General features: G+C 44.8%; 1 protein-coding gene across 1 annotated transcript in view; it reads left to right on the top strand.

The window, feature by feature from the left end:
• DSCAM (DS cell adhesion molecule) overlaps positions 1-12,898 on the top strand; it is a 682,487-nt gene that overhangs the window by 635,593 nt on the left and 33,996 nt on the right. Inside the window, exon 28 of the mRNA XM_076000082.1 lies at positions 10,655-10,685. Coding sequence (XP_075856197.1) covers positions 10,655-10,685 — 31 coding nt within the window. The remainder of the gene's footprint in view (positions 1-10,654; positions 10,686-12,898) is intronic.

Here is a 12,898-nt window from a genome sequence, read left to right on the forward strand (position 1 = left end):
CTATCACTTAGCTTTCACTCTGCCAACAAGTTAAGATATTTGAACTGCATCACCCTCCATCTGTGCATTATAATTAATAGTCTGTCTATTTAAGTCTCCTGCCGCCCAGCAATTCAGACGAACCATCAGTCTCATTGAAATGTGCTTTCTCAATCACGCTAACCAATTATCTGTGAATTTTGCTGACATTACTTGATTGAATATCTATATTCTGCGTGCCGTGCTAGGTGCTAGATGTACCAACATGAAAAGAAAGAGCTTTCGAGACTCTAGGTTTAATGTAGAGGGAGGCCCATAAACAGCTACCAATAAAACAGCAACAACAAAAAAAATGTCATGAATGTTAAAATAGAACTTCAAACAAATTCTCCATAAGTGAAAAAGAAGGATGGATCAATCCCAAGTCGAGAGAAGAAGGAAGGCTACCTAAGCGCTAAATAAAATAGTACTACAATAGTACAACACTGCCCAGTGTGTTGGAGAAATTCAGCTTAAAGTAGACTGTGATGAATTCCATGCACGTGTGCTCATCACTGAAGTATCAAAAGGATGTTTTGATAATCCTCTTTCGGGGTGGTGGAATCCAGTGGCCCAGACTTCAGGGCAGTTGTTATCAAGGCTCCAAGAGGGTCTGTCCTTGTTGCTTTTAGACAACTATATCTAACTAGTGTCATGTGGGAGGCTTTAGATCATCCACATAACATTTCTTAAAACCAACTGTAAAAGTGTCTATTCAATCACAAAAGTTTGGCAGCAAATGGGTTCAGGTCCTAGGCAGTCCTTCCACCAGTCTACCCATTCTGCCAAATTTGCTTTTTCTTTTTGTCCCTGGCTCCTATTGCTTGCTCTTTGCCCCTCAGATATTGTTTCATTTTTCCTATTCTGCAACCTCGTGCGTCCCTGCCAAGGGCATTTCTAGTTAGGGACACTGCTGACTGTTTACTGAGGCCTTTGGGTTAGGATGACGGGAGACCCACGCATCCTTTGTTTCCATTCTTAATAGCTCCTTATAATTTAGTTCCTTGCTTTGCAAGGGCTGTCTATGTCCAGGAAGCATTTTAATCTCTGGCATCGCTACTTCTAGACGACGCTAGTGTCCTTTAGTTGGGTTTGGTGAAGGAAGCAACACATCACATCAGAGCACCTGGTCTTTCCTTCCCCAGAAAATGGTTCTGTTTTCTCTGTGCCAGAGACAGGGTAGTGCCAGCACAAAGGTTTCAGCAGGAAGAAAATAAGCATCGTGGCAAAGAGGATGTTTTCATGTGAGATGCTAAAGAGCAAAGAATTCCAGGGAAGTAGCTTGCTGTGGTACCAAGGTACCTGCAGTCTTGCATTTTGTACATGCGTAAATAAAGGGCCTCTCGAATCAGGAATCTGAAAAGAGGACAGCAAGCATGCAAAGGAATTCAATTCCATACCACTTCCTAATGGCAAGTTTCAGTGCGGACGTACTGAAATAAATCCGTTCAACAAATCACTGTAGCTTATCTACCAGGGCCAAGGTTTCCAGGACTAACATCTGCTTGTTATTAATCACTTCTATTTGCTCACCAGAGTCTGGCTAGGTCCAGGGGAGGAAAAAGATTTCTAAGACCCTGTTGCAGAACCGTAGAAGGGGACACTGCAGGGGTCGTGGGCCAGGGTTCACAAGGGCAGACTCATCTCTCTGTAGTGAGGTCCTGCAAGGACAGTCAGCAGTGGGGGTCAGAAAGGGGAATCAAGGAAAGTCCAGGCCTTGCCCGGAAGGGTCTTTGTCTTTTAGCTCTGCAGGGCCCTGAGATGTTCATTAGTGACATGAAATATTTCCAGCTCACTGCAGCTTGAAGTAATAGATCCCTATCTATTAAACATCTCAGAGTTCGTTAGTAGAATCACCCAATTACAACCTGACCCACATACGGCAAAGATTCTGTGCCTGTGTTAGAAGAAGTTCAAATATATTTACAGAGTCTATGGAGAGAATTGCTGCACACAATACTTTAATTGTCCAAAATAAGGGCCACATTTCTAGTAATGTGTCAGCGTTGCCTGGGCAGCCTCCTGTCAAGATCACTTGTAAATAAGAAACTCTGAATTATGGAAGAATTTGTAGGGGTCCCTAACAGATGTTTTTAAAGTGAATTATGTAAGGTCAGCCTCATAGAATTGGCCTTGTTTGATTGCTGGAAACTACCAAAATGTTTACCAGCAGAGTGTTTTACCATACAGACAAGCAACCTAGTTGGGTGGATGCAATATAATGTTGTTTTACGTAAAAAAAAAAAAAAATGTTTAAAGAAAGAAAGAAGGAAAATGGGACTGAAGCAGTTAAGCCAACCTATATTCTTTCTTCCTGAGTACTTCACTAATTTTAGAGCATAGCGACCTCCTAAACTCTAAATTGCCTGCAAGTGCTCCTTTTTTTTTTTTAAATCTATAACCTTATCCAGGAGTTTAGAAGCATTTTGCTTTTAATGATGCCCTCGTTTCCACCCAACTTCTAGATCCTTTGAAGTGCAAGGTCATAGGGCAAGTCACTGGCTGGGCCTGACATCCCAGAAATCCCACGCTTATAAAAATGTGATTCCTGTATCAAGTAATCAGCTCCAGTATTTCTACAAGCCTCCTCCTTTAGTATGAATCTGCTTAAGAAGGTGCAAGCTTCCATCGGCACCAGTCAGTACGGGCAGTGCCAGCCCCTAAGTTCCAAGACTTCACATAAATTAAAGATGAAAATCAATGAGTGATAAAAAAAAAAAAATTGATCATGCTCTTATGGCAAAATGCCCTTCTTCTCGTGATCAGAAATGCTATTTGTTATTTCAAACATGCTTTGAAATGGAGTAATATTATAAAACTGATAAACTCCAGAAGACTGTTGCAGAGAGCACCTGGGCTTTGGTGCCGGGCGGGCACAGTTTAAGGGGTGAGCAGTGAGGGGCATCACAGCAGCCGTTTAGCTGTTCTGCAAATGAGCCCAATGCTCTCCTCATTTGCAAAACCAAAAGGTAACTTTAACTTCAATTATCTAAAGCAGGAATATACATGTAGGAGCCCAGTGACACTTAAACTTGAGGTAGCCTCTAAGTAAGTAAAGATGCCCCAGCACTAATGGGTAGAGTCCCCGTAAATGTGCTGTTAGTGAAGAAACAGGAAGTGTGCACCCCAGCAGTTTCATTGCCAAACTAATAATTGCCCAAATTGTGGTTAAGGTAGCATTAGAAGCCTGTCTGCTGGCACTTTTTAGTTCTATGCTTTGTGTTTTCTTTCTTCTTTCCTTCCTTCTTTCTTCCTTCCTTTCTTTCCCTCTCTCTCTTTCTTTCTGCCTTAGTATCTTAATAACGTTATTCTTTTAAAACGCCAAACTTTTTACATTTTATATCATTGCCTCAAAATGTTTGTACCCTCACAATATCCTGGAAAAAAAAGATGAGTTATCCTGTGCATGATGCCAAAATGAATTTTCTAAAATGCAAATCTGATCACTACACTCCCATATGCACTCTGTATTCCAAACTTAATAAATTACTTGCTTTCCTAGAGACAAATAAAATAAAATAAAGCTCAAACTTGTAATGGTAGAACTAAGTAGAACATTGGGTGGGTGCAAGGCAAGGGCTGTGGGTGGGGCCAGGGACGGGCAGTGCCAGTCCTGGGGGGACAGTCCTGGGTGTCAGCCTGGCCCTGGAGCTCTGCCTTGCCTGGGTGTTCTATTCTGCGTTTTGTACTTGCAGTCTTCTCAGATTACCAGTATATACTTTTTTTTTTTTTTTAATGCACACATTGCCACAGTTTTCCGAATCGGCTTTCATTTCAGCCTGCTGATGATCGGACGTGCTATTTGGGATCTTGTAAAAACTTAAATGCAGGTTTGCAGCCCGTACGAAAATAGCTACTTTATGAGACCCATTTCAATTCCACAGGAAAGCAGAGCCTGCAAAAAAAATGTCTGATGGAGGGTAGGGCAAGGTCAAATCTGCCACCCCCAGAATGTATTGTTGTGGGTGTGTGCAAGTGACTGTCCAACAGAGGTATCGACCTAAGCACATGCCACTGAATTTAGCTAGAACTTCAGACGCGAAAACATAGTTGTGTGGCTGTAAGCAAGATTGTCCTTCTTTAAATAAACATTTGGATGTGTAGAATACAAGGCAATTCAGACTCTCAAACCTTGCACAGCTGCAGTGCACGGGGACTGGGTGTGTCATCGTGTGGCATGCCTCGTTGACGTGCACCTTCATGCCATGTGCAAACCCAAGATAAAAGCAAAAACAGCATGGGAACTGGGTGGGACCAAGCTGTGGTCCTCCTAATCCAACTGGAGGTGGCCCAAGAAGTGATTGAACCATGTGTGCATCTACAGAGTGCCAACGTTTTTCCTCTTTTTTTTTTTTTTTTGCTCCTCCCCTTTTTCTATACACTATCTTGGTTTAGTCTCTCAAAAGAAGCTGTGCAGAAAGGTCCAGTATGATCTTGGCATTATGATGCCACATTTTGCTGACATCAAAAGTGAAGGACAGAAAGCCTTCAGAAAAGTGACTAGAGAACTCGTCTGAAGTCACAGATGAGTTGGGGCAGAGCTAGAAGGGGGGCCTGGATCACTGTCCTCTTTCCAGGAAACTTCTGCAGGCGTTGGAAATTGCAAGTAAGAAATAGGCTGTCCTGTCGATGTGAACTAAGCTTTAAAAGGTTTGCCAATTAAACTTGGAATAAGAAGATATGTTAACATAGTATCAATAGCTACTTTATAATTTTGTATGTCCAACAAAAATACTTGGTTTAGTCATTTTTATCTCAATATTCACTATCCCTCAGCCTTCGCCAATAAATATTAAAATATCAATTCCTTCTAGCCTGCATTTATTCGACCTACTGTCCTCCCTAATTAATTTCGCCACTGAATACTTGGAAGAGTATTCTATGCTCGGCTACATTACGTCTCTTCCACTCACAAAGGCTCTCATTCCACCCTTTCTGCTCAAATGAAACTGCTCTCCCGAAGACAGATGATCAGTTACCTTCTAGTCACCAAATTCTCCTTTCAGCCACCACTTTTAGCCCTCTTTGCAGCATGCAGAGTGTTAGCAAATGTTCTCTTTTGAAACTGCATCCTTCCACATGTCAATATCGCTGGCCCACGCTGGTGGCATTTCTCCTTCATTTCCCCACCCAGCAGGTTAAAGCGTTCACAGAGCCAAAGGTGGATACGCAGTAGCAAAGGGATTCAGGAAAGGCGTCACAAAGTCTAAATCTCAGATCGATCTGAAACTTGTGGGGGAAAAAAATGTGGCAGGCAACACAAAGGGCTGTTAGCTGTGTCTGGGCAAGAAGAGCAAGGCTTTGGACGTTGTTCTCACGTTAACATATGGCAGGTGGAAACCAGAGCAGCTCGACATCTGCTTTGCTTGATGTGCACCGGGAGAAGTGCTATTCGAACCAGAAAATGTGGACCAAGAATTATCGAAGGGAAGGAGGGGAGGGGAGGAGGGAGGAGAGAAAGGAAGAAAAAGAATAAAGAAAGAAATGAGGGGAGGAGTAAAACTCAGGATGTTTGAGAAAATAATAAGAGCCCTAATAGTTTAAATTGATTAATGCTTTCAAAACCTACTAAGTACTAGCAGCCATGTGAAGGGCATGGAGATGCTGCTCTTTGCAAACAGTGCTGGCAAGGAACTATCACACAGGTTGCAGAGGGTAAGTAGTGCAGGGTAGACACCAATAAATGCTGCTTCACGGAAGGGAAAGATTGTCCCCACCACCACCACTGGAAGGACCAGAAAAGTGCTGTGGGGCTCCAGTCCCAAGACTCCAAAGAAATAACATCTTAGGATTCTGAATAAAGTTTTTCCAGACACAGTTCCAGGACTTTGGGGAATAACCATTGAACAATCAAAGGCAAATTAGAGGTATTAGAAAATGATTATCCAGATGGTCCCAGACTTACAATGGTTCAATTTAAGATTTTTCAACTTTACTATGGTGCAAAAGTGATAGGCATTCAATAGAAACCATACTCCAAATTTTGATCTCCCCTCCCCCCAGGCTACTGATATGTGATGTGATAGATAAGCTTACATGAGATATTCAACACTCGATTATGAAACAGGCTTTGTGTTAGATAATTTTGGCTAACTGTATGCTAATGTGAGTTCTCTGAGCACACTTAAAATAGGTTAGACTTAGTAGCTATGATATTTGGCAGGTTAGATGTATTAAATCCATTCTCAACTTGTGATATTTTCAACTTTTTTTTTTTTGGTGATTAGTAGTTGCTCAGTTCTTTTTTTATTATTTTTGAGTATTATTGGGGTACAAGTGTTAAGGTTACTTGTTGGGTTTAGTGGGATGTAACCCTTTTGTAAGCTGAGTATCTCTACTCTGTAGCCTTTTGCAAGAACAATGGATCCTGCACATTATAGATGGAAACTGATTAGGTTACAGAAAGGATGGTTTGTGCACAATCGGGAAATGGTAGGGCCCTCCGCAGGCTTGGAGGAGCCATATGCATTTTGACAGGGCTGATAGATGTGGGAGCACCAGGCTACAGCTGAAAATTCTGGCAGGTCGATCCGATCTTGGAGGTGACACACATCCAGGTGGGAAAACTAATGAATCAGAGGAAAGAATCCAAATTTTAAAAGATTTTTTTGAAAGTCTGGAGCCAGGAAGATAAAATTTAATAAGGATAGTTGTGAAGGCTTCTGTATGAGTTGTAAAAAAAAAACTTCATTTGCAATGAGCACTGAGCTCTCAATGGTGTGCTAGGAGAATATCAAAAGTTACCAGTGTCTGTGCTCAGCCCCACTTAATAAAGAAATAAGAAATCACATGTCTCTTATGGAAGAGAGTTACAAATAGGGAATTACCTGGAAATCGTGCCACATGAGGAGAATTTAACCTGGGAAAGAGAAAGCTGAGGCCAAGCAAGGCAATGGTAGCCACATGGAAATGTCTGCATAGCTTGCCCGTGGCTCCAGAAGCTGCCATCATACAGGCAGAAATTACGTCAAGGGATTCCAATGCAAGAAAAGGAAGATGTTTCCCACAATCTAATGCGTCCTGAGGAAATCTTTGAGTGGCTTCGCTGCATACCAGGGGCTGGGCTGTGCCTGGAGATTAAAAACCAAGGGACCAAGAGAGAGACGCCCTGAAAACGGGCAGTGGCAGTGTGAGCTGGAAAGGCAGGGCCAGCTGGGGCGCAGCGGCCAGGGAAGCTGCCGGCCAGGGGGGTGCGCAGAGCACGTGTGTCTGCAGAAAGTAGCGAGTGCAGGCAAGTCAGAGAGAGGCTTGGAGGTCACACGTGAGGGACAAGAGGCCAGAAGGCAGCTTGCACCAGCACGGAAGGCCGAGCTCTGTGCTGGAGAGCGCCACTGCAGCGAGGTGCCGTTGAACGTGATTACCAAGTGCAGGTGTGACTCGGTAAGATGGCTACAGAGCCGTCACCCTTCCTGCAGCGTGGGTGTCACTCGGAGAGCTGGGAGGCCGGAGCTGGGCAGACCGGGGAGGAGGGTGTTGACTATACATGAGATTTGGACTGAGGGGGGATCCCGTGGGGGCGTGTTGAGACGAGAGCCCCACACACTGGGAAGGCCGGTCAGTGCTGGGAGCGAGAGGAAGGGCGCTTGATGTGCGCCAGTAGCGTCCACCGCCTCTTTGAAGTGGCCAGTGGCTCCAGCCCTGGGTCCGTGTGGACAGAGCACATTTTCACGGCTCTCTAAGACGCCGTGGAGGGATTCCAGTGTTCGCCAGGAGGCTGCTTTGAAAAGTCTTTATCGCACTTAAGATTCAATGGTTCCAGGACTTTCAATTTTTTTTTCTGAATCTAGCCCAGATTCTCTTCTCACCCCTAAACAAAAGTGTGTCCCAGGTGAGAGCTGGTGTCCCCTCTTTGTGCACGACTAACACCAGGCCTCTGTCTCAGCCCTGGCCTCGCTCCCACACGCAATTCCAAATCTGCCTCTGAACAGACCACCTACCGTCCTCCAACTTAGAAACCGGACACCTCAGCTCTCCCCGAGTGCTGCTTCCATGTCCCCCTGGACCGCTATTCCTGTCACTTGTGCCACCGGACACCCAGCCTTGCACATCCCAGATCTCACCCATTTCCTGGACTCCCTGCAGCTCCTGTCCCCAAGCCCTCCACATCCCAGTAGGGCTCTGATTCTTGCAGATTCCATCTATCTTCATATTACAGTGTCACCCACACACCCCCCATCTCTGATCCAACCCTCACAGCCTCTCACTTGGACCCTTGCAGGAAGCTGTCAAGGAGTCCCAGTCCTGAGCACCCGGGGTGGCCTGATTAATGCTGCACAGAGCCCCTCACCTGCCCACCACCCACGTCTGCCCTCCCTCCTCCTCCCTCCCCTTGGCCCAGGTAAAAGCTTTCAGAGTATGTCCAGTAATAAGAGTCACATCTCCTTAGCTCCTAAATGCCTAGATCGTCCCCATCCACCAGGCCACCACCCTGGCAAATTCTCTGTCCAGCCAGGCTGACCTACTCCTTCCTTCCTGAGCCAGCCGGAATTCCAGTGGGTGTGAGCACCCTGCGTGGAGCACACTGCTCATCACGCCTGAGCGCCCACATGCCTTGCTCCTTTGCCGTAGGGCCAGACTGACTCAGCCTGAGTCACTGGTCTCCTGGGATCACCCACCCTAGGCAGCCAGCACCAGGTGTCAGCTCCTTTGTGTGTCCCTGAGGATGTGACTCCTGGCCTCGAGGACAGTGGTGAAGAGTCTGGTTATTTGTTCCCACTTGGCTGCAACGAACGGCTGAACACTTCTGGGTCTCGGTGTCCACGTTTCTAAAATGGACACAGTCGTTCCCTGGCAGAGGCTAATACTGCAGGGACTTAGGCTGGCAGCCCTAAAGTGACTGGCACAATGCAAACTCACACACCCCCCACGCCCACTCCCAGCGGCACCTGTGCGTCCCAGCCCGGCTTCCAAGCTAACACAAAGGTGAACTCATAGAAGTGAATTTGCATTGATACAATTTTTCTTAAAATCTCAGATGAAATCCTAAGGAGGACGTAGTAGCTAAGACAGAAAGAAAAGGGAAGTGACAAGTACAGGGAGGGGCTGTCTGGAACGGCTCTGGGCCAAGCCCACAGATGAGCCCAACCTCCAGGAAGACGCCTGCTAGGGACGGCCAGGGGACTCTGCCATCAAAGCTCGTGGGTATAAGAAGGGACCACAGGAGAGAAAACTGACCAAGCGCAGAAATTGTGCCGGGCACAGTAAGGAAAGCAATCAATGCCAAAGAGAGTTGAGTCTGAGAAACCCTCAACGTGTGAACTGATGCGAGATGGTTAATCCTTGGGATTTTTCTCTTCTTTTTTGGAGTATTGTACTAGCCACTGCTCGGTTGTTACATGGAGCTAATTAATCCCAAGCTTATAGCATTAAATATAGACAGATTTACTTGGTAAGTGTTAAATCATTCGAGGAGAGAGGAAATGCATCATATTTACTTTGTCTTTCCGGATAAATATAAAGACATGAACTGGGAAATCAAGTGTTGTTTTGCTTCCTTTGCTTTGCCATGTGGGCGGGGTAGACGGGCCCTGTTTCGTTTTCCAGACTGAACCCATCTGTGCAAAACACCGGGCCCTGTTCTGAGGTTGCCAAGGGGAACTGGCGTAGCAGACATGATCGACTGAGCTCTGGGTCAAGGGGACCAGCCTCCAGGTGGTCTTTCTGTGACCACCCACGTTGTACAGTGACAGCATGTGCCCCTCGACCTGCACTGAAATGTCAGCCCCCCCAAAAATGAGATGGACATGCTCCCACATATGTGTTTCTTCACTACAGAGCTGTCATATAGCCGGCTGTGCCCATTTCCAGAAAGTTCTATGCACTGAACTGCATACTTAGCATCAAGACTTTTCAAAGAGCAATGAAAGCAAAACAGAAAGAAGGCTTTTGTGTTCTAGGAAAGAAAGCATTCATTTTGCCAGGACAAAATGTGTAAAAAGAATAAATTATATTTTAAGATTAAATGAGAATTATAAAACAGTGCCACTAGAAAAGTAGATTTTTTTATTCCCCCTACAACACTTTTAGGCAGGATTTCTTCTGTCAGGAGTGGGAGTTGGGTCTTGGCAAACAATGTCCTCAGAGGAAAAAAAAATATATAGCTTTTATTTGTGAATTTGAAATAAACATGTAAGTTTCCAGAAACAGTGACATGTCACTTATTATACAATTCTTTGATCAACCTAAGGGACTCGAAGCTCTATAATAATGTGATTTGTATGTGATTTACAGTGTCATAAGCTTTTTAATTCTGATATTTTGATAACAAAAGGAGTGGGCTGTACAATATAAATGACTTACTTTGAAAATGTTAATTTTCTGACTGCTGAAAATAAAATTGGGTTTTCTAGAAGCGACTAATAAATCACTTGTAATAAAACCTTTAATAGATGTCTGAGAATTTTATGGCCACGGAATAGTTGTGATATCTTTTGGTAATTAACGAAAAAAGTTATAAAAAAGTTCCATATAGAAGAAACAAGGAATCCATAAAATTGTAGTTTCTTAATAGTGATCTGGGTGTACGATTACATTTTTAAATGGCTATGGTCATCTGACTAGAGAATATTTGCCATAATGCCTCAGTGAATGCCAATGAGTTATTTATCATGTACTAATACTAACTTTCTTTCCCTAGATGCAAAGAGCTTAGCTGAAATGCTCATGAGGTAAGAACAATATCTACTACCCCAGATATCACCTTTAAAAGAACAGTTTTGAACTCGCCTCCATGATTTCTTTGTTTTTTAAAGATGAGAGTCCGACATTGACTACCCATTTTCTCTTTAACGTATAATTTCCATTTATATTCCAAAATATCCATATAATGCCTCGTTATAGATGGAGATACTGAATGATATATTTTGAGATGTGCAATGAGTAGTTGTCTTCTTGGCCGAACTCAACCAGTAAAATGTTTCCCATGAAACTGGGAAGAAAGAGACACGTCATAAGTAAGCGGGCTTTGTTTTGCTTCCACCTGAACATACTCCTTGTGAGGCCAAGCTTTCCATCTAACAGTTAGCCAAGTTAAAAGAAAACCACAACGGGAAATGGGCTGTGCTCTTCGAAGGCAGTGGGCTGACCCCAGGGAACCTCCACTCCTGTCACCGTGGCCTACCCACTGCCAGGTCCGGAGGGCATAGCCTGCGTGTTCCATTGCTAGGAGTGCCCGGCATGGTCCTCCCCGTGGGCATGGGTGGATAGCGGCTATCGAATGTGTAAAAGAAGGTTCACAACCGTGGAAGACAACAGGGCACCCTTCGCAGCTTCACTTTTGCACGTCCACAGTGATTGTGAGGGGCAAAGACATGACAAAGAGCGTGTTGCATTCCTTCCTTGTCCCTGAATGCTATTTTCCACTCAGCCCCCTCTCCAAACAGTTGGCTTCCTTATGCTGTCCAACCTCCTTACTCCATAAAAACCCAGAACACTCTAATATTACACATTTACACTCATGGATTAATTGGCTGGCGTGTTACCTCACCCGGATATTTGTATTTTAAGCCCTTCATGGTGTAATGATTAAATGAGAAGTGAAAAAGGAAATAAGTAAGGAAAATGTCAGGGATCCCTGATGGTGAACTTGACCTTGCCATTTTGGGATGATTTGTGTGGGAGAGAAAGAGAGTGGGTCTCTTCCCACTCCCATTCCCATCACAGTGGGCTGTTCCTTCCTCCCCCGTCTGTACATATAAAATTAGTGCTGTTTTGTTATTCACAAAGATCCCATGTCCCATATCACCAACATCTGAGAAGATCAAAGTCAGAAATCAAATACCATTGGCACAGGGATCGCATTCCCACGGACATCTTTGTTTGGCCATCTTGTATTTTGAAACACTGTGAATCATAAGTAAAACAGTGATACAGAGGGATCAAGGATAACTCTGAAAGACATTTGGTGGGAGTAATTAGATGAACGTTGGTGCCATCTGCAAAGATTAGGAAGACAGAAGCAGGGGATGGATTTGGTTTTTTTGGAGGGCCGGGTTGCAGGGAGGTGTTCGTGAGAATGAAAAGACCTATTTGGGTCATGTTGCATTGGGGATTCAGTTTAAGCAGCCAATGGAGGTGTCAAATAGACAATTGGTAGGAATCTTGAGCTCAGAGCAGAGGCAAAGAGGTTCAGACAACCTGTACAACCCCTCCTTCATGGTGGGTATCTAACCACGCTAGACCAAACTTACGAGAAGGTTACAAAAATGTGCATGCAATGCCTGGAGTCCAGGATCTTGTGGAAATCTGTACTCATTTGCTGACCAAGTATGAGGACATTTATGGGTCACACAGAGCACATCCAGACACACGTGCACTTGCGTTGAGCAGATCTGATAAAACATCTGGAAAACAGATAAAGAAGCCAAAGTCACTGGACTTGTAATGACTAATCTACCAAATAAAATAAATTTTCCAAGGTAGACATTAAAAATGGAAATGAGTTGATGACTTTTAAAATGAGACGATTTCACTTAAAATTTGGCTCTCTGATTTCTCTTGGAAAGGTTCTGGCCACACCAGGCATGGCCCAGGTAGGGAAGGTGCTGGAGGTGGGCACAGTGCCCTTTAGACTGGGGGTTACTTCTGCTCACCACGGCAGCCCCTGTCTCCAGCTCACCTCCACCCCATTTTGCCAGTCTGCACCCCCAGCAGGGCTCCTGCAGCCCCCCCAGAGAGCTTCTGGGCCCCATGCTTTTCCTGCCCCCTCTCTCCCTGTCCCCAGCTCCTGCCACCTCGCCCGCCCCTCCCCCATCCACTCCCAAACCACATGCTTGGGCCCCAAGGCTGAGAGGCTGGGGGCTGGTTTCTGACATGTTCAGCTTCTCTTCAGTTAGGATGACTTGCTTTCCACTTCTCCTGATGTCCTAGCATGCGTCCCTAC

This window comes from Microcebus murinus, chromosome 1 (assembly GCF_040939455.1).
Source record: "Microcebus murinus isolate Inina chromosome 1, M.murinus_Inina_mat1.0, whole genome shotgun sequence".
In the NCBI taxonomy this organism is placed as follows: Eukaryota; Metazoa; Chordata; class Mammalia; order Primates; family Cheirogaleidae; genus Microcebus; species Microcebus murinus.